Source organism: Caenorhabditis briggsae (genome assembly GCF_000004555.2).
Source record: "Caenorhabditis briggsae complete genome, chrIV, whole genome shotgun sequence".
Lineage (NCBI taxonomy): Eukaryota > Metazoa > Nematoda > Chromadorea > Rhabditida > Rhabditidae > Caenorhabditis > Caenorhabditis briggsae.
In genome coordinates, this window is record NC_013487.2 from 10894456 (window position 1) to 10916753 (window position 22298).

The 22298-nt window shown below is 40.0% G+C and overlaps 5 protein-coding genes across 5 annotated transcripts; all 5 read right to left on the reverse strand.

Moving 5' to 3' along the window:
• Positions 1-57: 57 nt before the first annotated feature.
• Positions 58-5970, reverse strand: CBG01664 (the record flags this gene model as incomplete). Its single annotated transcript, XM_002634065.1, has 9 exons — positions 58-286; positions 334-717; positions 762-854; positions 2241-2372; positions 2824-2939; positions 3029-3163; positions 3211-3972; positions 5168-5262; positions 5937-5970. The coding sequence occupies 9 exons, from the start codon at positions 5968-5970 to the stop codon at positions 58-60; spliced, it is 1980 nt and encodes a 659-aa protein (XP_002634111.1).
• Positions 5971-6336: 366 nt separating this feature from the next.
• Positions 6337-7205, reverse strand: Cbr-gfrp-1 (the record flags this gene model as incomplete). Its single annotated transcript, XM_045235877.1, has 4 exons — positions 6337-6483; positions 6574-6729; positions 6956-7078; positions 7122-7205. The coding sequence occupies 4 exons, from the start codon at positions 7203-7205 to the stop codon at positions 6337-6339; spliced, it is 510 nt and encodes a 169-aa protein (XP_045091920.1).
• A 496-nt stretch (positions 7206-7701) lies between these two features.
• On the reverse strand, positions 7702-10676 carry Cbr-csn-3 (the record flags this gene model as incomplete). The annotated part of the gene is made up of 10 exons (XM_002634063.1): positions 7702-7825; positions 7871-8133; positions 8182-8371; positions 8454-8668; positions 8719-9278; positions 9324-9434; positions 9491-9529; positions 9846-10374; positions 10424-10525; positions 10557-10676. The coding sequence occupies 10 exons, from the start codon at positions 10674-10676 to the stop codon at positions 7702-7704; spliced, it is 2253 nt and encodes a 750-aa protein (XP_002634109.1).
• Positions 10677-11085: 409 nt separating this feature from the next.
• Positions 11086-14079, reverse strand: Cbr-pnc-1 (the record flags this gene model as incomplete). Its single annotated transcript, XM_002634062.1, has 5 exons — positions 11086-11295; positions 11341-11434; positions 11493-12007; positions 12055-12213; positions 14011-14079. 5 exons carry the CDS (start codon positions 14077-14079, stop codon positions 11086-11088), a joined length of 1047 nt encoding a protein of 348 aa, XP_002634108.1.
• Positions 14080-14626: 547 nt separating this feature from the next.
• Positions 14627-16355, reverse strand: Cbr-tcl-2 (the record flags this gene model as incomplete). Its single annotated transcript, XM_002634061.1, has 4 exons — positions 14627-14821; positions 15122-15768; positions 15821-16270; positions 16322-16355. 4 exons carry the CDS (start codon positions 16353-16355, stop codon positions 14627-14629), a joined length of 1326 nt encoding a protein of 441 aa, XP_002634107.1.
• Positions 16356-22298: the final 5943 nt, after the last annotated feature.

The window sequence follows — 22298 nt, forward strand, 5'->3', positions numbered from 1 at the left end:
AAAAATGAAAAGCGAACACACAAAAATTGGAAAATTCAGAAATCAACAAGAGAAGAATTAGCTCTTCAAGTAGGCATCTCCTTCGATCACACGCAAGTAACGTTTTCCACTTGGGAGTGGAACAATTTTACACTTATCCGGATCACCTCCGCAGAGCTCCTCGACTACTCGCTCCTGGCTGAGAGAAGGCTGAGCAATCACATTCTTTCCTGAAGTCCAGTTAGCTGGTGTAGCAACTGGAGCCTTGCTTCCCAGCTGCACTCCATCCACCATACGAAGAATTTCGCTGAAACAATTATTTTAAAGTTGATAATCATCATGAGAGGGACTCACACAAAGTTTCTACCAAAAGTGGCTGGATAAAGAATTTTAGACTTGAGTTTTCTGTCTGGTCCGAACAGCATTACTGCTCTTGCCGAAAGACAGATCCCTTGCGAGTTAACCTCGTCAGGATCGATCATTCCCAACTCAGTGCAAATGGAACGATCCGTGTCCGCGATAATTTCGAATGGAAGGTGATGTCCGACAGAGAGACATCCCTTCACAACAGCGTTGATATCCTTTGCCCATGCACGATGTGTTTCTGACGAGTCGATGCTGATGGCAAGGATTTCCACGTGTCGCATGCTAAACTCGGGAGCCAGTTTGACAAGTTCAGCGAGTTCGGTAGTACAGACTGGAGTGAAATCCGCTGGATGACTGAACAGCATGAGCCAACTGAAGGGACATTCAAGATTAATGAGATTATCATGAGAAATTACTTGTCTCCAATGTAGCTATGCAAGCTCTGATCCTTTCTAAGATCGGTGTCGAAAGTAAAGTTTGGTACAGTGTCTCCAAGTTTCATTGTAAATCTGAAAAAATTATGTTATGGTGCTGAAGCGATTGGTGTGAATGAATTAACAAATAGAGTGATAACGGGAATATGCACTATTTTTAACCATTACAGGGAAACGTCGACATGATTGTACAAGCCATCGAAACGTATCGTACCAGCATGTATGACACTCTTGTTTTATTCCTGGCCGTTTTCCCGGAAAACGAAATCGTTAGAAAAAATGTGAGTATTTTTAAAAATTTGAAAGAACAATAGAAATAGAACAATTTTCAGCCAAACGCAGATCCAAGATGGGAGTCATGGCCAGTGCTTCCTCCGAATTCAATTTTGTCTCAATGGGTAATCTCGAATGTGAAGAAAATGCTGGATCTCATTACAAAGGCAGATGTGAAGTACGGTTTAGTCTACCCTTTGTTTACTATAAAGTGACCTATTTACAGGTCAGCTGTCGATTTATCGGCCGTATGGACTAAACTAATGGCAATGGCATCTTCTTTTGGAAGAATGGGTATCGATTTCCGTCCATTGATTGCTGGGAAACTGACCAAACTAGTCGAACAGCGGTTCCGACAAAATGTACAAGACGCTACCAACCGTTTGACTGGATCCTCTCGAGATATAGTTATGATTGGAATAGATCCCGCATCACTTCCTCAATTCGAATCAACACCGGATGCTCCACCTGTCGCAGCCGCTGAACTCAGTTTGTGGGATGAAATGACTATATACACAAACGGAGTCGTTGACGCCCTCAATGGATTACGGTTCATACTAACGCCAGTGATTCTGTCGACCGTTGTAGTTTCCCTTCGGGACTCTATCCGATCTATCCTGACTTGGCTTGCAACTTCGCATTCAAATTCGGCCAACTTCACTCGTGCCGTACGGATCGTTTGTACCAGCGTTGCCCCATTTTTTGAGAAATGTATTGCTTTCTTCTTCCCACCAGCGACGATCAGCAAAATTTTCGGTTCTTCGATCTCGAAGCATCAATACGTAAGACTGTAAACATGTGTTTGATATTAACTTTGTCGAAATTTTCAGCTTCAATTCATCGAGTTTGATATGAAGCAACTAGCTGCATCTTGTGATGGAGCTGACAAAATAGAAGACATTGTCAAACCACTTTTGCAAAAGAAAACTTTGGAGGAAATCGGTCTTGAGAGTGTGTTACAAACAAAACCTCACGAGGAAATGGGACCAACCAAATTCTTCTTGGAGCCGACTCCCGAAGAACAAACTGAAACTCATGAAGCCGAACAAACGAATCAATCAATGAAAAACACTGAAAATCACCAAAACACCGATGTCTATGCCAACTCTACTGCGAACCAAGAAGAACGAAATATTACGAACGAAGAGGTTCTAATAAAGTCAGAAGAGACGGCACCAATCGATGAACCTAGTACTGATGAAGCAGAACAAACTTTTGAAGAACCGGACAATGATAGCATAAAAGAAGAGGTTTTGATTACCCAAACAGCACCAGAGCCTCATTTGGAGACTATCCGTGAGGATAAAATTGTCGAGGAACCTGCCTCGAACGAAGAAATGCTCACAGAACCAATTCAGGATGATGCTTTCGAAAAAGAAGAAGGATGGGGTTGGGGAGAAGAGGAAACGCCAATAAAGGAAGATGAAGCAGAAGTGAGCATTCCGAAAAAGAAAGGCGGAAAAAATTATTAATATTATAAATGTCTTTAATTGGGTTGTAACTATTGAGTGATTGTGATTTTAAGCATGTAAAGTATAAATCATTTGGAACAATTGACGAATAACAAAAATAAATTATTCAATTAAATGTAAAATTCTTTATTATGACAGAGAGTGAGAGTGAAACAGGAAGAAAATGATTACGCAAGTATCACAGAGCAGTAAATAGCAAAAATGAGTATTTAGGTTACAATGGTTCAAAACCAGGACGATATAGATTACAGGGATGAGAGAGATCCAACGGATACACATTCATTTAAATTCCGCCCAACTCGTCGATTTCAGCGTCGTCATTATCGATTCCAGATCGTTCTCGCCGTAACACAACGACGTCTTCTGAATCTGACGTCGGGCTCGTGGTACCGGCACCGTTTCGTTGAAGTAGTTCCTAGAATGTGGAAGATTAAACAGGTCTTAGTGATTAGAAACAGTTATGGACAGACAAAAGCAACACTGTTCCAAACTAACAATACTCACTGCTTGCTCTGGTTCGTCAGTTTTCTTCTTTGATGGAGCTGACCAGCGTTGGGCAATGCCTTGCCAGACACTACCAGGGAGACGTTGATGTTCTTTGATCATAGAGCGAATTTCCCGTTTAACAGTTTTTCGAACCTGAAAAAGAAGCTAACAAATCCAAGAATATCCTAAGAATTTCTTACCTCTTCAGGTGTTACAGTGTCGAAATCAAAGTAGATTGGTTTACCAAGATGAGTGATCATTTTAACAGGAAATCCTCCATAAATTGGGCACAACGGGATTTTCGTCTTCTCATAAATCCATCGGAAAAAGCTTCGACCCCATTCGGGAGTTCGGAACGATTCGCGACAGTTTTCGGTGAACATTGGAATCACTGGCGTCTTGCTTCCAATAATCACTTTCGCGAATCCCAGACGTTTGCCCCACAAAATGTCATAGACATTGGGATCCGAGAATAAAGCTTCTCGAACACCACCAGGAGCAATACACAACAGATTTCCTTCTTTCAATTCTTCTGTACATTCTTCAACGGTTCCAGCCGTGATTGAGAATAGTTTACAAAGTGGACGCCAGCCAGGAATTTTGAAAATAAACTTGTCACCAACACAGTGCAGCGATCGATTTTTATGTATCACTAGTTTCGAGATGAGGTAGTAGACATCGAGTGGAAGGCATCCGTGATAGTAGATGAAAAGGGCTGATCCTTCATCAGGAACATTTTCAATCCCTTTCAGTTCGTAGCCATGCCAAACGTTTCCGACACCATCCCAGAATGAAGCGATTGCCACTCGTGCTCCTTCCCAATAACTCGTATGATACGCTTCTCGGATTTGATGTCGGTGACCGTAAATGTGCACGAAAATCACACATCCGTATATGAAGAGCACCAGGAAGATGGGGAAGATGAAGAGGATGAAGAATGGGAGCAGAAGCCAGAGTAGATACTGAAATAGATACAATAAAGATGTTTCTGTAAACTGTTTCAATTTCAGAGATTTCTAATAATACCTCTGGGACAAACTGATGAATTGCATGTGCTCCGCTCAAAATAATTTCATGAAGCCATAGAAACATTTAGCTAATATTCTGCGGTAGTAAAAATTGCTTGTGAACTAATCATTTGGGGTGAGCAGAATGGAGCCATTTCGGGTAGAATCAGAGAGAGGAGAGCGAGAGAGCAAAGAAAAGATATACAGTGGAATGATGAGAGAGATTAGACAAGAAAGAGAGGGTGCACTCGCAGCTGATGATGCAGGATGCACGGAGAGACTGTGTTTTCGGGAATGCATAGAGACAAAAAAAGTCATTGATTAGTTTTATGATAGTATGATTAGTAGACAAATTTGAGTGTATCTAGTTAGGTGTTGAGGCACACTTCATCTCCAGTTTTTCTATCGTTTTAATGTCGTTAAGTCAGGGATGTTCGGAATGACCTTTTCGGAATGTCGAAAATTCCGATTTTGAAAATTTCGGAATCTCGGAATATTCCGATTTTTAAAAATTCGGAATTTCGGAATATTCCGATTTTAAAATTTTCGGAATTTCGGAATTTTCGGAATGTTTTAAAATTCAATTTTCATATTAGAAACTCCATTTTCCTATCACAAAAAAACCAAAAACTGGTGAAAATTGAAAGAAAGATTTCGGCAGCGCAAAATACTATCAAAAGTAATTCAGGTCGAGACCTGGGGGGTACGACGAATTCGAACGTTTTCAAAATCGAACAGACCTAAAATCGAACTGATTCAATTCAGAACAGTCCTTTTTTCGCACACTTACCAGAACAGAACGCGGACAGAATCGAACTGTTACAAGTTCGAACTGGTAAGGGGTCGAACTGTCCCAAATTGGAACGCTGCTTTGTGTGTGCTTTCATGCGCGCTCTGTTGCAATTTTCCTCCGACGGACCGTAGTCAGAAAATCTAGGTTCCAAAAAAAAGCTTCGGAAAAATTCCGGTTTTTTTAATTCCGAAAAAATCTTTCGGAATTATTCCGACCGGAATTTCATTCCGAATTTTTTTCTTGGAAATATTCCGTTAGGAATATCATTCCGAAAATGGTCGGAATTTTCGGAATTCCGTTCCGAAAATCCCTGTGTTAAGTGTATATAAAAAAACGTAGTTTTCCAAAGTTTCTCACTTCTAAATAATCCAAATCGATATAGTCAACCGCCCATGTAATCCATAGAAGAAGCACTTCTACATGTGGTTGGAGGAATCCTGGCCAGGCAACATCTGGAAAAATTTGACACAATGGATGAGCAAAGGTTACATACTAGAGGCTAATAAAAGAATATCAAGCGTCCAGGGATGTTCAGAAACGAATTTGGAATTCCGTCCATTTCGGCTGGAATATTTTTGAAGATTTTTTGACATACCCACTTGGGTTCAAGCGAGGGGGTCAGAAAGAGCGCCCCAGTAAATTTAGGAAAAATTCTAAATTCGCTGCCGAATTTCGTTGGCTGAGTTTCACAGTTTTAAATGAAGAGCGAAAAAGCGCGCCTTGCAACCAGTTGATTTTGAAGAAATAGATCATGATCTAGATCAAACCCGCGTCCAATTTAAAATTATTAAATTTCTTCTGGCTTACGAGTTTGCTGGGCTTTCTGACCCCCTCGCTTGAACCCCAGTGCATACCGTAGTCTGACTACAGTATGTCAAAGGCGCACGCGAAAAGTTTTCTTGCGGGTCTCGAGCTGAACTTTCTTTTTTTTTTGCATTTTGGAAATCTTTTCGTCAATTTTTCCACCAATTCTTGTTGTTTTTGTGATGGGAAAATGGATTTCTACTTTGAAATTTGAATGCCGGAATATTCCGAAGCTTTGAAACTTGTGATTTTCGACATTCCGAACATCTCCGCTATCAGGATTCCTACAGATTACACTAAACAACAACAATTCCTTTCTCACCTTGCAACGCCTGGATCCATTCCGAAATTGCCATGACGACCCGTCAGCGGGCTGGGAAGTAGTCAGTAATTGCAGGATTTCAGAGAAAAAATATAGTGGTTTATGATAAAGACAATTGGAATTGATCAGAATTACATCCAGAATTCAATTTGTTCATTTCAAATGAATAAATAAAGCAACAAAAATGCAAAAAAACAACAAAAATGAAATATCCTACTAAACACTCTTCTAAAATTGTCTATGAATTATTATTGTTCTTCATCTTCTTGCCACCGTCCCGTATCAAAGATCGTATAAACACCGTCATTCAGATAAAGCCGTACTTTCGCCGTTTCGAAATTCTCTTTCTCGGTTTCTCGAACAGCTAGAACATCTATAAATCCGCAGTCGACGAGACCGGTCACAGGAATTCGTAACTGAAATATACATAGTTGTCAAATGAGAAGAAACTGAAACTACTAACCCTGCTTGTTGTTTTATCCACATAATTATGAACACGGTCTGAAAGTTCCACACTACCAACAGAAATCGGTGCGCCAATGGCTTCCTGAAGAAATAAAAATAAAATCGATTTGTCTTCTCGGACCTAATTAGTAAGGGAGAGAGCGGGAGAGAGTAAAAGAAAAGGAGGACTCACAAGGGCTTTCGGGTGCTCAAAAACAATCTTCAGGCTTTCGTTGTAGTGTGGCAATTTTCGAACTTTCCATTGAACGGATTTTTGAGCTAGATAAAGTCCAGTCGATCCCATCACGAAAACTCCTGCCGCCACTTTTACCAATGTTGTTGTTTGAACCTGAAAAGCTAAAAATTGAAAGTTTTAGTTTCGCGCAGAAAACGAACCATTGTTTAAATCTCTTCACCTTTTTGTCATCTGTATATAAATCTGAACGAATCTGAAAGAAAATTTGAACTTTAAAATTAAATCAAGAAAACTATAGCGTCAGTCAGCTGGAGGAAAAACATTTATTGAAAGGAACAGGGACGAGATTTTACAGAGTATTGAAGGAAACACTTCACACCGGATCCGCTTTATACAAAGTCCAGGCACAAGTTTGACCGATTCCAGCCATGGCTACAACTTGCCAACCTTCTTTCTCTAATTGGTTTAGAACTTTTCTGGGCGACCATTTAGTAATGTACTCCTTCAAAGCAAATAATTTTTTGAACCACTGTATCTTATCACACCTGGAACTCATTTCCGAGCTGCTTCATTAGTTTCGCTTCCAGTTTCTCCATCAACTTCGCATCACTCTCTCCATCCCCTACCATTGTAGGACCACACTCCATACGAATTTGGGTGGATATCAGAATATATGGCATTGTATTTGAAAGTAGAAGTATGCACTCTTGACAACGCAGAATCGATCCAAGAGGAGGAGAGAAGCAACAAAAGCCAACAGGTTTCTCGTACAGAAAGGCGGAAGGAAACGGTCAGACACAGACAAACAACGATAAAAACGAAAATGTGATAAGGTCGGGAGATGAGGTCAGCAGTTACAAAAATAACAAATTTTCATTCCAACCTGACTGACACCTTTTTTAGCCAATGCGTTTCAGGTAATATAAAATTAGGCCACAACCATGAAGTACATAGAAAGGAAAAAGTAAAAAGGTTTCATTCGACAGTGAAGAGTATTGAAAGTGCTGGAATACAAAAATTAAATATGTTCATGTTTTCTATGCACGGTATTTTCTGAAGAAACCCGATATTGGGATGCGAATAGTGAAGAGATAAATAAGGTAAAACACAGTTGAAGAAGTTAGGTTATTCGATTGGTGGCATGCTGAGTCCTTCATCTTCGTTGTATAGAATCGATGGCTTCTGACGTCCTGATCCAGACTTCATATCCTTGTTTTTGATTTGAAGCAGATTGTTCAGATGGTCAACTCTGGAAGCACGGCGTTTTTTCTTTGAAATTGCGATTATAACTTACTTGGCGATCTTTTCAAGAATGTCATGGCGAGAAGGGACTGGTGCTACTTCTGACCAAAATACCATTTCTCCTTCGACTGTTACATTGATTCTGTTCTCTGCCACCAACTGCTCAATAAGGTCCGTCACTTGATTACGGTTTTTCAGAAAGGCCAGCTTTTGAATTTCGGACACTCTAACAGAGCTGAAGATTTTGGCCAGCGCAACGATGGTCTTTTTTCTCATCTCAGCGACCATAAGCTTTGCAAGTTCAAGGTTTCCATCCTGAAAAATGTAAATTCAAAATTAATAAAACTGGAACGATTTCCTTACTCTTCTCAGTTTATCTTTTGCATTCTGAACAAGTTCATCGACTTTGGCATGTGTATTCGCACTTCTGTTGAACTTGACTTCCGACAAATGCTTGTATTCCGGAGTTTTCAATTTCAGGCTTCGAGTTCCAGGCAACTTATCAGTGTTGTCTACTACCACGCCATTAAGAATGAGAGAAACGAGCACGAACCTGAAAAATTAAATGAGTCTCATTTTCCAGGTCCCAGTTTTTTTTTTTAATTCGACAATAATCCGAAACGATGATCACTTACTTTTTATATCCTTCAACAATCTGATCCTGTGCCGAGTAAGCTGGGATTGAGAGGAGTGTTTCCAGGAGGAAAAGCGCCCCTTTGTAATTTTTCAACTCGATCAAAACGCATGCACCGTTGTACAGATAATCAAGCACAAACTTTGGATTCAAATACGGGCTGGGTGTATTTGTATTTCCAAGAGAGCTCATTGGTCCTTGTCCTTTATGGGAACCCTGGAAACTATCATTTTTTCTAACTTTTCATTTGAAATGTTAACAACTACCTTCAATCGCGCAATACTGTACGTTGGGAACTGCTCATCCAGCGAAGCATCCTGCACGCGCTTCTCGTTTGCAACTTCATCGATATGAATATTTACGAAGGGCTCCACGGAAGAATAGTCCTTGGTTTTCAACGCACAAGCGAACAAAACACTGTGAGCAGAAGTCAGTACATTGGAATGACTTCCACCAGGAGGATACATTGTTGCCAATGCCTTTGAGATAATCTTCTGTCCAATTTCTGGTTTGTGCTTCTTCTCCATGCAATAACATCCGACACTGCGTATAAGCGGGAAAATGAATTCTGGGACCAGTTTAAGATGCTCTCCAATAAGCTGGTTCTCCTCAAGATAATGATGAATCAATTCGACAGCTCTCTCTTGTCCTTGCTCATTATTTTTTGATGACGATGAATCGAACAATCCCTTTATAGCGGCGGCCATCGCAGCGGAGCCAACGTGTGCATTGCAGTTTGTCAAGAAGACTTCAACATCAGCTGTTTTTTTCTCGAAGAGATCCTTATTTTGACGAACAATATCTGCGGCTCGTTCACCAACGTTTTCTAAAGGCGACATATGTAAGAGATGATTGAAAATGAGGAACTTACCATGACTTTCTGTCTGCAGCTGATTTATTGCCTGACAAAGCATGTCCATATTTCCACAATCTGAACTTGCCGCGGATGAGGATGCTCCTGTGAAGAACTTGTTGAAGAACGCTAAAATTTTGACAAGGCGATGCTATCGGCGCCACAGAAAACTTAAAGAAACTTACTTGCCATCGCCTTGTTGTTTTCCAGACTTTCGACAATCCCTGAAAATTTACATTTATGTTTTCAGTCAATGTTACAAAGTTCGAGAAAATGAATAAGCGATTTTACAAAGTACGAGGCAAAATAAGCTAGTGTGTTAAAATCTCAAAAATAAGTTAGGAGGAAAAGTACTCCTCGTCATTATCAGTTCGATTCTGAGAAGCGTCATAAAATGGAACAGTATCAAGAGCAGAATGCATGTTGACCATATGAGAGTTCATCTCTTCAAACAGCTTTTCAATTATTCGTTCTTCTTCTGAATCCTCCGAATCCGACTGAAAAAAGTATGTGATTTGCAGATTAAAGTATAATTTCAACTTACGGATTCCTTCGATAATTTATTTTTCCTCTTTTTTCGTTTAGCTGATTCAATTTCATACACTTTCAAGTGAATGTTTGATACATCTTCATGCGCTTCTTTCACTTTTTCCATAGCAGATATTTGTGGTTCATCAAGCCAACGCAGTTCTCCGTTTCGAAATTCTTCCAGAAGCTTGAGCATTCCCTTTTCTTCAAATATCGCATTGTTTGGGTCAAGTGGAGGTGGTTCTCGAACCAGAGTCTCTGACATATTATTGGGGTCCCATTCGTAAACGTCGGCGTTTGCTTCGTGGCCGATGTGTTGCTCATCAAGTGTTCTGGACTCGAACCATTTTTCTTCAGACTCCGGGCTAATCAGTTTTTCCGGTCTTTCGACTGGCTCTTCTTCCTCTTCTTCTACAATCTTCTTCTCTTCGCGATCGCCTCGCGTGAATCGATGAAAAAAGTTGGTGATCGAATTAGTCGTATCCTTCCTTTTCCGGGTCAAATCTTCTGCTAATTTGCTCGGTTTGATTTTCTTTTTCTCCTGAAATTCTATTATCGTCGATTTTCGGAGTGTTTTCCGTAAAACTTACTTTAGTTACTGTCAAGTCATCGATTGATTCGGATAAGTCTTCGGATGCGACAAAGGATGTCGAAAGTGTAGAAGAAAAGCCTAATTGATTAGCAGTTGAATTCTGTATAATAATGAATTATTCAGAATCCTACCAAATTGCAGTCAACCTGTTCCTCGTTCACAACTTCAACTTTAATTGGCTCGTTGGCAGTGGCTCCAGAACCAAATCGATTTTCATTCGATTTCGGTGATAAACTCACATCTCTTGACATTTTGATTGATGTAAAAACTAGTTGCCTAGTGTAGGATATTTTAATCAATGCAATGCAAAAGACATGGGAGTTTCTCTGGAATTTTTATCTCAACGGTCTAGAAGTCTCACTGGCATGAAAACTAGACGAACTTTAGCAAAGCTATTGATCAGCATGACTATGCAAAAAAGTTGGAAAACGGGAAAGAAAAATCGAAATATCGGAAAGGAACCGTTTGAGCCTTTTCAAAAACTAGTAAACAAAATCTCATTGTCCGAGAGGAGTACAAGACAGATGGACTAGAAATCAATAGCCAGCCCGCGTTATTTCGGAGCGTCGTTGTCACAGTTTGAAAATCGGTTTTAGAATTTTCAAAGAAGAAGAAGAACTTGCAAATGTTTATTAAAAAGATAAAAACAAATTATGCAAATTATTCTGAGCTCTTTTTTGCAAGAGCGATTTTCTGAACCCATTCATTTGGGAGGAATTCTCCATCAGTGATTCCTTTAGCCTCCTCCTTTGAGATCATTGCAACACCATGTTTCTTGAACGCTGATTCGGATTCCTCGATTCCCTTTTTCATTAATCCTGCGCTGCACTCAGGGATAACAGCCGCGAGGAAGTTTTGCTTAACTGCATCCTGAAAACTGAGATTTCTTTCTCATGAAACTGTAGAGAAACGAACCAGACACGTGAAGCGGACACAGATGTCGTAAGCAAGTCCAGCTATAACAACAGCGTCAATTCCCTCTCGACGAAGAACATCTTCTAGTTCAGTCCTGAAAATTCAAGTCTCGAATTCCAAGAAATAAAATTGATTAGCCTGTAGAAACTTACTTGGAGCGTCCATTATTATCGTTGAATGCACTATATGAATCGAGATACGGGTCGACTCCTTTCATGATGTACTCCGCTTTCGGATAAACGTAAACCTCTGGATGAATTTCGGATCCCCAGCTCCTCTGGATGCAGTGGTCTGGATAAAGAATCTGTTCAGTCTTAATTGGTTTCATAAACTGGACAGAGTCGAAGAAATTCAGAGTTCTATTTTCGTCTTTCTTCTCCATCTCTCTGTCTGAATTATGCGCTTGACTGAGAAATGAGATGTGGTTGTGAGGGTGCCAATCCTTCGTATACACCACGAGATCCCATGTGTTCAATTGGAGAAGCTCGTTGAGCGGACCGATTGCGTTGGCTGGGTCCTGTCCAGCGTCACCATCTCCAATTTTGAGAGAGCCGTCTACAAAGTCATTTTGAAAATCAACGACGAGAAGAGCGACTCGGAGAGATCGGAGACGTGAAAGTACTTCCTGGTCGAATTGAACGGAAGTAGTGAGATCCCATTGGCGCTTCTGAAAACGGTCAGAATGTTTATTAGAACTTCAATATGCCAACTCACTCCAAGCCACGAGTTCATGATTTTCTCCGAATCCTTAACCGAATTCCCGGTTAACTGGCTCAATTGCTCAGCAATTGACTGAGACTGATTGCCAAGAATTGTATTATTATTGTTTGAGACAGTATTAGTTGTGTCCGTTGCGTTTTCTGAGTGCACCATCTAGAAAAAGAGATTATTTGTTTTTGAACAACTTGTGTCAAATGGGTGAGATGTTTGTAGAAGGCTAGTGTGAAGTAAAAACGAACTGAGAATTTCATCCACGAAAAGAGAGGCAATGGAGAGGAAGAAGGAGAAGGACAATGTTCCCTAATTCCAGGCAAAAGTGGTGTAAAGAGAGACAGAGAGAGTGCGTTTCGCTCTGTAACCTATTCTCCGATAAGTTGCAAAAAAGACTCAAAAAAGGCAACTTTGGAGTGGGAGGAGAGACCCTAATCCTATTAAGATAGCGTTCGAATTTTGATTGAATTAGTGTTTCAATGATAACCCTGAACACTCAAGTTTTTGATTTTTTGAATTTGGAAAAGCCAGTTTTAAAACGGATCGTTTCTTGATTAGAGGATGAAAAATGGCTCCTATGTTAAAAACATCAAGAATTAAAACATAACCTAAATAAGAAATGATTTTCAAATTAAAAAATCTAATCCCAGAGAGCAGAAGCTAGGTCACACACTTTCAATCACAGCTAAAATAACATTGTGATTACTGATTGACGGCTGGTGCTGAAGCAGCGGCGGCTTCCTTATCATCAAAACGTTTCTTCTGATTTACGATTGGAGCAGATAAGAGAGGTTGAAAGTGAATTGAGAGTTGAGGAAAAAAGAAATTTATGGGAATGCACTTTGCAGGATTTCGAATGGAAAGAAAATTGGATAAAAGTGTCTGATGTTCTATTTTCCACAAAGTTTGTTCAGCTTTCACAGCATGAATTTTTGTTCTTTTTGGCTTTTTGAGTATGAAATATTTATGGAAAAGGAATTTTATTCTGACACGAAAATCGGAGCTTTGACCTACAACGACAACTACCGTAACCTGAAAATATTTTTATTTTGCGAATTTCTTTTCTCATCTTTTCACAGCTTTTCGTCGAGTTTTCTGCTGTTTTCCTCAACAAAACACCTGAATTAGACAGTGGAAAATTTTACTGAAAACGCACGAAGGTGATAAATCCGGAAAAAAGTTTCTTAGGTTACGGTAGTTTTCACTGTAGGATCTCTGGGCACAGTTCCGACTTTTTGTACCAGAAGCAGAATAACATTTCGAGTTGCGCCATATAAATACTCTGAATTAAATTTGGCAAGCTACAACGTTTCTAGTCAACTGAAAACCAAAAAATCAAACGCTAATTTAGTCATGGGACCAGATTCTGAGAATTCATTTTGTGTTGTTTCCGGAGAAACAGCTAAACGTCTCAGATTACATATACACCTGATGAGAGAGCTTTACGAGGGTCTAGAGAAACGAGAAAACGTGTTGATGTCGTTGTTGCACATTTTTAGGCTGTGACAAAACAACAAAAATAGTAGAGGAAGAGAGATGGAGAGCAAAGAATGTGAAGAATGCGTTAAAGAAAAAATAACGGAAGGATGATGAGGGAAGCGAGGGAAAAGAGGAAGGAGGGCCTTTGATTTGACGACCTTCAGAAAAGAAATTAAAGTGTTGTGTTGTTGTTTCAATGAGGTACAAAGTTGTTTCTAGACATAACATTGGTGGCTGAAAAATAGTTGCGAACTTGAATCAAGATTCTATCAAATTGTAGGCATTTCGCGTTCGAAAGGGGTTTGTCTTCTACTCTTTTTCTAAAGTATTTTGATGTGACCCTAACTTAAGAGAGGGAAGAGAGCCATGTTTTTCCATTTGGACAGCCAAGTTTCCCACTCATTAGACTAGAGACTGTAGAATAGGAAGAGACGGTGTTTCAACTGAGAATTTGACCGTAGTCAGTCACGTGCAACTCACCCAAACGAGCCCGGCAAAAGCCATTGCACGACGAAGTAGCAGGTTTTGGGATAGAGTCATAATATTCATGTCGAACCCCCTCGAAAAGCGCCTCTCTGATTTCTCACATGTGCTCGACCGAGCACAAAATGGGCGGGATAGTAGAGAATTCTTAGACTCAAAGAGCAGAAGTTTATGTTTGCCAAAACTTGTTGGCGGGACGACAAAATTAGGTACTGAACAGTGTGAACACAGAGTGTGTTTTAAATTGTTTAAAGTTGGCAAATGAGACGTTTTTCAAACGGGAGACCCTTTAGATACTCAAGATACAACAGTAACAGAGGAAAACAACATTTTCAGAATCTTTTTAGGATATTTATTAATTTGCAATTCGAGAAGATAACAAGATAGCTAGGATCGTCGAACAGTATAGACGGGGACAATTAATAACCGGAACAAGAAAACTTGGAAAATCTGTGAGACATATAATCTCAAAAGGCAACCCTGCGGCTTGTGACACTTACCATACACATTCGTTCACATAAATAATACTGTAATGGTGCTGATAAATAAATAAAACGAGGTAGAGGAGCTATAAACGTGCATGGAGCTGAAGAACTAGCAATCAAAAAAGAATTTAAATATTGAAAGACCGGTAACGATTCTTGAAGAGGGTTACTCGTGCAATGGCTGGAGTCCGCCTGTTCGGCATCAGTGGCATCGGTTCAGGTGTTGATGGAGGATGGGTTTTAAAAAAGTCTTTGGCATCCGAGAAAAGCTCTTTTTGTGCAAGAGTACGGCCAGTGGAGATGACGAGCCAACGACCGGAGTACTGCAAAAAATTTCGTATTACTTTGTGAACAATCACTATTGCTGGTTAATCCGGAGACTACATCAACCCGGGGGTTCAAGGGGGTACGAAATTCAATTTTCAAAGGTATTCTGTACACCCGAGTCGAGTATTATGTACCTCTGAAGTGCATAGTACCTCAATGAGCCCAAAGTTTTTGTACTATCCGAGTTATTTGCGACCACTATCCAATTAACGAACTAACTGAGTTAAGCAGTCGGTCACCACAAAAAATATTTTTTGCTCTATAGATGTTTCTAAAAACAGTAAGGAAAAACAAACCAATGAAGCTTCTTTTTTGGGAGTTTCAAACGGAACCAACTTCCAATCCTTCATCTCCTTCTCCTTCGTCTGTCGAAGTTGATCTCGTTTGACTGACTTTTGCTTCGGTTTGACCCGGGCTTTCTTTGTTTTGACTGAACTGAATGATGGGATTTCTTCAAGCTCAGCTTTGATCGACGGCAACGTTTGTGAAGTCTTCGGTTCAACTTGAAAAGTATCTGAGTTACTTTTCAACAAGTTTCGTGATGCACTTCGGACGATTGGATTTGTACTCCGAAAGTGAGTCGCTAGGAGTGGACCCGATGAGTGCGTGTATTTATTCAAGAAACTTCCAGTTTCTATCATACCAGCATACTGGTGATAATCCATCGAATCGTTACTAACTTCGAAAAGGTCAGTGTTGATTTTCGAAGGAGTTGTAGATGGAAAATCTCCAAATTCATCGAATTTGTCTTCCATCGGAATGTCTAGTACCTGAAAAATACAGTGTTCAGTGTGCAGTAATTGAAGATATTGAAAACGAACGTCAGAGTTGGGTGAACCAAGTAATGTGAATCCATCAGGTTTCGAAGGCAATAAACACCTTTTTGAAGCACTGCCTGTTACTCTCTTGTTGTAGTATGTTCCTGATCGTCCAATATGAATTCCTGAAATTGTTTTTTTTAATTAGAATAAAACTTTTTCGAAAAAGATACTCACCAGTAACATTCTCGTTGTTTGACAACTTCAGTGGAGTTTTACTAAATGTAACTTTGAATGGGGAGGGACTCGAGATGCGAATTGACTTTCGAAGAGACTCAGGAGTCTTTATTAACTTTGTGGGCGATGAAAACATTGTTCGAATTTTCTTCTGCGAAGGAGGGGAGAAGAAGTTGAAGACAGGGTCTCTCGAAGTTCTTTTCCGATTCGGAGGCGTCCTTATTCTCGCCCATTTCGTTGGAGGAGAATGCTCAAGAGGGCCTGATGACTGGAAACTTGTAGAAACATCGGACGCTGTTGCAGCAGTTATATCCATCAAATGGGTTTCATTCAGGTCAGTGGAACAGAATGAATCATTGGTTAGGCCAAGACCACTGTCCAGTGATAAACGCGGCTGCGAATTGAACGATGTGGTTGGATTCATGTTATTGTTGTATTGCGTATAATAGTCTGAAAATAATCAGTTTTCAAGAAATATTCACAACGTTTTGAATTGCTTACCATCATAAAAAGCATTGTTATCTGCAGGAAACATCCTAAACTGTACCCGACGCGCGGCGCTGCTGCCCTAAAAAGTTTGTGCTCGCGGGCACGGATTGCCGTCTAGCTCGATGTCGTTTTCTGAAAAAATATGAGTTTAATTTATTAGGATCATTAACGTCAAGGAGGGAGTGAATCAATCACGGAAGCGAGAAAGAAGACGACAAGTGACTGACAGAAATATGGGGTGGACAATACGGGCTCAACGCGAAGAGGGGTTCGTCTAATGGAGACTGTGGTGTGCGCTTGATTGCGTCACGTAGCGGGATGGGCTGGAGAAGCTGTGGAACGGGAAGAACAAGGAAAAACGCAGATGGTGTTGCGAAATGAAGAAAAATGGAATAGGTCGCCGGCAGATCAATAAATTACAGTAACTGCAGCTTTCGCCTCAAAGCCATCGTTAGATAATTCGATCATGTACCTTTAAAGGGATACGGTAGAGAGCAAAGTTGATGAAAAATAAATATTTCCGGAAAAAAAGAAAACGTTTTTCGAATGAAATAACACAGCGGGAGTGTTTTGGACACACTGGCACGACAAAGAACATAAGGGATATTTAAAATATGAATTCTCGCGCCTCCAGAAGCCGAAAAGAAAGGGTGGAGAGAGGAAAGTTGAAAAACATTCTCAAGGTTTTTTGAGTGGTAATTGGCAGATGGGAAAATGATAGGTAACGGCTGTTGGATGTTGGAAGGGTGCGGAACAGTAGTAAAACAGTTGGGGGATAATTTCTGAAATCTGAAGCAGATGGCTGGTTGTTATGACTTAGGTGGCAGCTGATCCGCACGACGGAGAGAAAAAGGAAATGGTAGCCTAATTTGCCTCTTTCGTCAGCCACCTGTCTCGTGTTCTTCGCCGCCCAAAACAGTCGTTATTACGCTCGACCGAGATTCTGCTCCGACATGGAAACCGAAAAGCTCGTAAAGAACAAACGTATTGTCGGGAAATATAAAAAGGGCTGCTGGAAAGGACCGCCCGAGACGAATAACCAAAAAGAGAAACGGAGACGGCAGATCGACACCAACGATTTACTGCCGATTCTGATGATGAGATGCGAAACGGAGATAATGATGCAAGATTAGCAATTTCTGACACCTAGCAAAAGAAACTGTCAGCTAGGTTAAAGTGGTGTATAGTGTTGAAGGTGAAATGTGAGTAGGTCGAAGTCAATTTACATAACAACGTAAACTTTTTATGCATTGGTAAGGAAACTAATTTCAAAACTGATGTGCATAATCAACTGAACGCATGGGGAGATGAATACGTAAGACAATGGAGTTGCCTGGGTGAAGTACAGGATATCAAATTTCAATAAGACCGCTCGCATCTCTATGAGTATATTACAAAATAGAAGAAAGGGCCCATCGGCAGGTCCAAAAAACATGACAGACGTGGGATGACCGGACGATGCTGGGGGAAATAGTGTACAGTAGAAAGGAGTCTGTGAGGAAAGACAACAGGCGTTTGGGTTGAATGGAATAAAAGAAAAACGGAGGAAACTATGCGAGGATGCAACGGGAAATGAGCAGACTGTGACCGGACGGAACCTCCGGAGAGTAGGAGAGACCTGCAGCTAATTACCAGTGTTACGTGACACACGCACATCGTTGTGATGGACAGTCAGTCCGTCAACAAAACCACCTAATTACAGTTTCATGAACAAATTATATGTTTTATCTCCGGGTTTGAGGAAGGATTAGGCCTTCAAGTTGACTTTTGACTAATTAGGGAGTACCCCGGATAACTCTTTGTTGTATGATTTAAGACTTTCGGTGGAACTTCGTTAAAGGAAAGGAATTAGGGCTAATTATAAAGCGACTCCTACTAATCCTTTATTCAAAGTGGGCTCTAATTAGATACCATTTTTGGTTTTATGATCTAAACTTTGCCAAACCAGCACTTTTTTTTCAAAACGGTATGATTCTTTGGGGTATGATTCTTTGGTTCCTTTCCTAATTTGCGAAACTTTAATCTTTCTTATAGTTAATGAGAATGGGGTCCATATAAGTGAAAAGGTGAAACATATGGTGAAAATCCCACACTTAACCTACTCTAAAAGGGTCAAGTCATTGGTTCTCTCCACAAATTGTGAGAGCATAGTGAACCACTTAGGGAAAAGTGTTAGATAATGGGTGGGGACAGTTTGCACTTCTTTCCACAATCTCTTATGTATCTTATCGTTTGTGCACATGGTCTGTCCCCATAGGAGACCAACTAATTCAGAGCCATAGACAAACAGAAAGGACCCCAACAACGCATAAGAAGATGAATGCGTTTGGCCAACATTTACCCTAACCCCCAAATTACATTTACTCGCTAACACAAAAATCTGTCAGATTAGAAGAAGCACGTTCTATTAAAAATTCAGTTATAGACGGGAAGGTCCACTAGACCTCCTATCGGAATGATCAAAAAAGAAGTTCTAGGTTATCTGATGCCCCTTGGGTACTGTATAAATATAACTTCTATTTATGGCTCTTGTGTCAACGAGCGGCATGCACTTTGAGTCTTGATTGCGAAAGTTTTGATGGCATTGGGATCGGTTACTAAAGAATGCACTTTTATAGATGATGGATGGGAGGAGAAAGAAGTGGTGGTGGTAGGAAATGGATCTATACCCGTGGTGCGAAGGGGTTGTAAACGGACAGGGACGCATCTGCTTGACCTTGCATCCCAACCATCAATGGGCGTTATGAGCCTGTATTAAGAGGGCTTTCTTGCACCCCCGTTTTTTTCAAGGACCAATACCTCCCCGTGCTCTTTTATGCAACCCTCTCTTTTGTTGGCTCGAATAATGCATGAAAGGTCGTTGATGATGACTGAGTGGGGGACTACTGTGTGCTTGTATCGGGGAGAAAGTCGTGTAAACTTTAAGCTACGATAAATAGTTGCTTAGTCAGAGACAGACGCACTGTGAATGATTGAATAGATGGTATTTATGCAAATGAGAATTAGAAATCGAAGCAAGCTCGAGAAGCTTGTTTCCCGCTGTTTTTGAATAAATAAGGAGATGGAAACTGAATTATAAACATCGAGGGATGGAAAGGGGGAAGATAAAGAAGGCGTTGGGCCTGTCTTCTCGAGTGAAGCAAACAATCGGCTGTAATCCGAGTCACAGAGGATCGTAAAAAGTTACGCAATTTGTTAGGCCAACATTTGTTTGTGGATCAGAAGAAAACCGCCCGGAGAGATAGAGAATAAAGAGAAAGATTATTTATGATAGTATGGTCCAGTATTGTTTGCTAACTTTGTAATAGTGCAGTGATATAGACATGGTTTCCCGCATAGCGTTCATAGGCCAAGTTAGGGTGTTTGGGTTTGGATTAAGAAATTGCGCAAGTGTGAATTAACTGATACAGTAGCAGTAAAACAGTAAAATACAGCCATAATCTAAAAATTAATTAGCCCATTTTGGTTTTGAACATCAATATTCACGTAAGGAGGAGTTTTTCATATATTTAGGATTACAGTAGATTTAGGAAAATGTGAAAAAATAACATAGTTGCAACGGGCCGGGCCTCCCACAGTTGAAAAATTTCCAATGAAAAATTGGGTATTTTTTTGAATTAAAAAAGAGAAAAGCTTACATTATTTAACAAATTTAACAAAGTAAAAAGTAGTCAAAAAATAGATAGTTTTTGTTTAAATTTTCGGAAAAATTTCAAAATTTTCGAAAAAAATTCAAAAAAATCAGCGTCTGTAGGAACCCCGGGCCGGCCGGGCCCGCCAAAATTCTCGACGGGCCGACCCGCGGGCCGGCCCGAGATTTTGCAACTATGAAAAATAGCAAAGCGGGTTTCATAAGAGAGACAAAAAATATATAGAACAAAGGATTTCTGGTTCCGGCTTTTAGAGAAAACAAATTTGAGAAATTCATAATATATTTCTCATTAGAACTGATTGCGAGTTTTAAATATTTGTCTAACTGAAGAAAATATTATGTGCAAATGGTTACTTATAAATTGGAAAGGTGACTACCGTAGACACCTAAGCCGTCAACTTTGAGCCCGTATATCTCGTTTCCTGTGCAAGATATGAAAAAGTGGTCAACTAACAAAGTATTTCTGATGTTATGATAAAGATTTTATCAGTTTACTACTTTTTGATATCTTTTACAGGAAACGAGATATATGGGCTCGAAATGGGAAGTTCAGTGTTTACTGTATTCAAAACCTCCATAAAAATGCAAAAAAAGTTCGATCACAGAAAACAATATTAGCAATTTATAAGCAAAATATCGTGGTTCAGAAAACAGCGATTTCTACCAGACTGCTAGGTAGAGCAATTCAGTCAAAAGTGGAGGAGGAAAAACAGCAAGATGTGGAGAAGAGCCTCTTATGCCAAACTGTGCAGGAAACAACAAAAAAGTGAAGGCACTGTACTTCCTTGGGTTTCCCGTTCATTTGACATGCAAGGACACCGTCTCTCGGGGGTCTTCATCTCAATGTAAGAGCGCGAATCTGGCGTCCATCAAACTCCTTCATCTCCTCTTCTTCTTCTTCTTCTTCTTCTTCTTCTTCTTCTTCTTCTGCTTTTTGCCTCTCTACGTCTGGCATAAGACGACAAAAAACCATTAGTTTTTTCGCGCGCGCCAGCACGCGTACAGCCAGAAGAACCTTCAACAAGACGACGAAGAAGATCGCCGGCTGTTACCGAAATGTTCTTTGTTTGAGTGAAAAAAAAGAAAGAAAAAAGAGGAGGTTGGACGATGAGGAAAATAGATGAGGATGTGGAGGGAAAAGAGAAATCACTTGGTATTAGAGAGTATCGAAATTTTTTGTCTGAACGATTTGGTTCGCGCACAATGGGGTGGAATCATCAAAAAACGCATTCCAGTAATAGTGTTGAATGAGACAACTAGACGGTCAATCAACTGCCTGGCACTGGATGGGCGAGCAACTAATGACTGATAACAGATTATAATGGACACTTCAGATGACCTGTGGAAAAGGTCGATATGAGAAAGATAGAGTTGGTGAAGGGGAAGGGACCATCTGAAGAGGGCTAGAAAAGAGATGGACAAATGTGATTAATGGGGGTCCAAAGTTAGATTTTTCCCCTCGAAAGAGTTTTTTTTAAATATAAAAACTTCTGAATTTTCGAATTTCTCATTTTTCAAAACTCTGAATTCTCGAGTACTGAAATTATAGAAAGCTGGATTCCTGAATTCCCAAATATTCAAACTTATTTTTTAAATATCCGAATTTCTCAAAAAATAATTTCTGACTGAGTTTCTGATTCACAAAAATTACATTTCTTCCGAGACCCGAAATTTGAAAACTTCAGAATTTCATAATTGTTGAATTTTCAAATTTTGCAATTTTCGAATTTTCTAACATTGGAGTTTCTAAATTCCTGGACTTTCAAATTTATGTATTTCCGATTTTTTAAAGAAAAGTGTAGTTTTAGCTTTAGCTTTAGATTTTCAGAATTTTCCTATTTCGAAACTTTCGGAAGAATCAAGAATATGTGAATTCGAATACGTAATCCCAATTTTTGTATGCCTGAAATTTATAGCATATTTTTTTGTAAATTTTGGGAACAGATAAGTTTCTCACAACAGTGATTTAAAGACACCAAAAAAACACCAAAAAAACCAGACACCAAAAAAAAAAAGTTTTCCTGATGTTTTGCCTGGAGAACCCACATGAGGAGTTGAACTCATGCTGGACAGCTCAGGGGTACAGCGCCGCTACCGGCTGAGCTACGGGGGCGCGCAGGTGCCGACCAATGGCCTACATAAGCGCGGCGCGATTTCGTCCCCCAAACTGTCCCACAAAATTTTTGCTGTCTGGCCTCCTTTAAGTATTTTCTTAGCGAATTTTTGTCAAAAACTTTTGGAAATTTATATTCCCTTTTATTGTTCCAAGCCCAACTAGGAGGGCCCTTCTATTCTTCCCCCATCCTATTAAAAAGGCCGTTTTAATACAGGATTTAC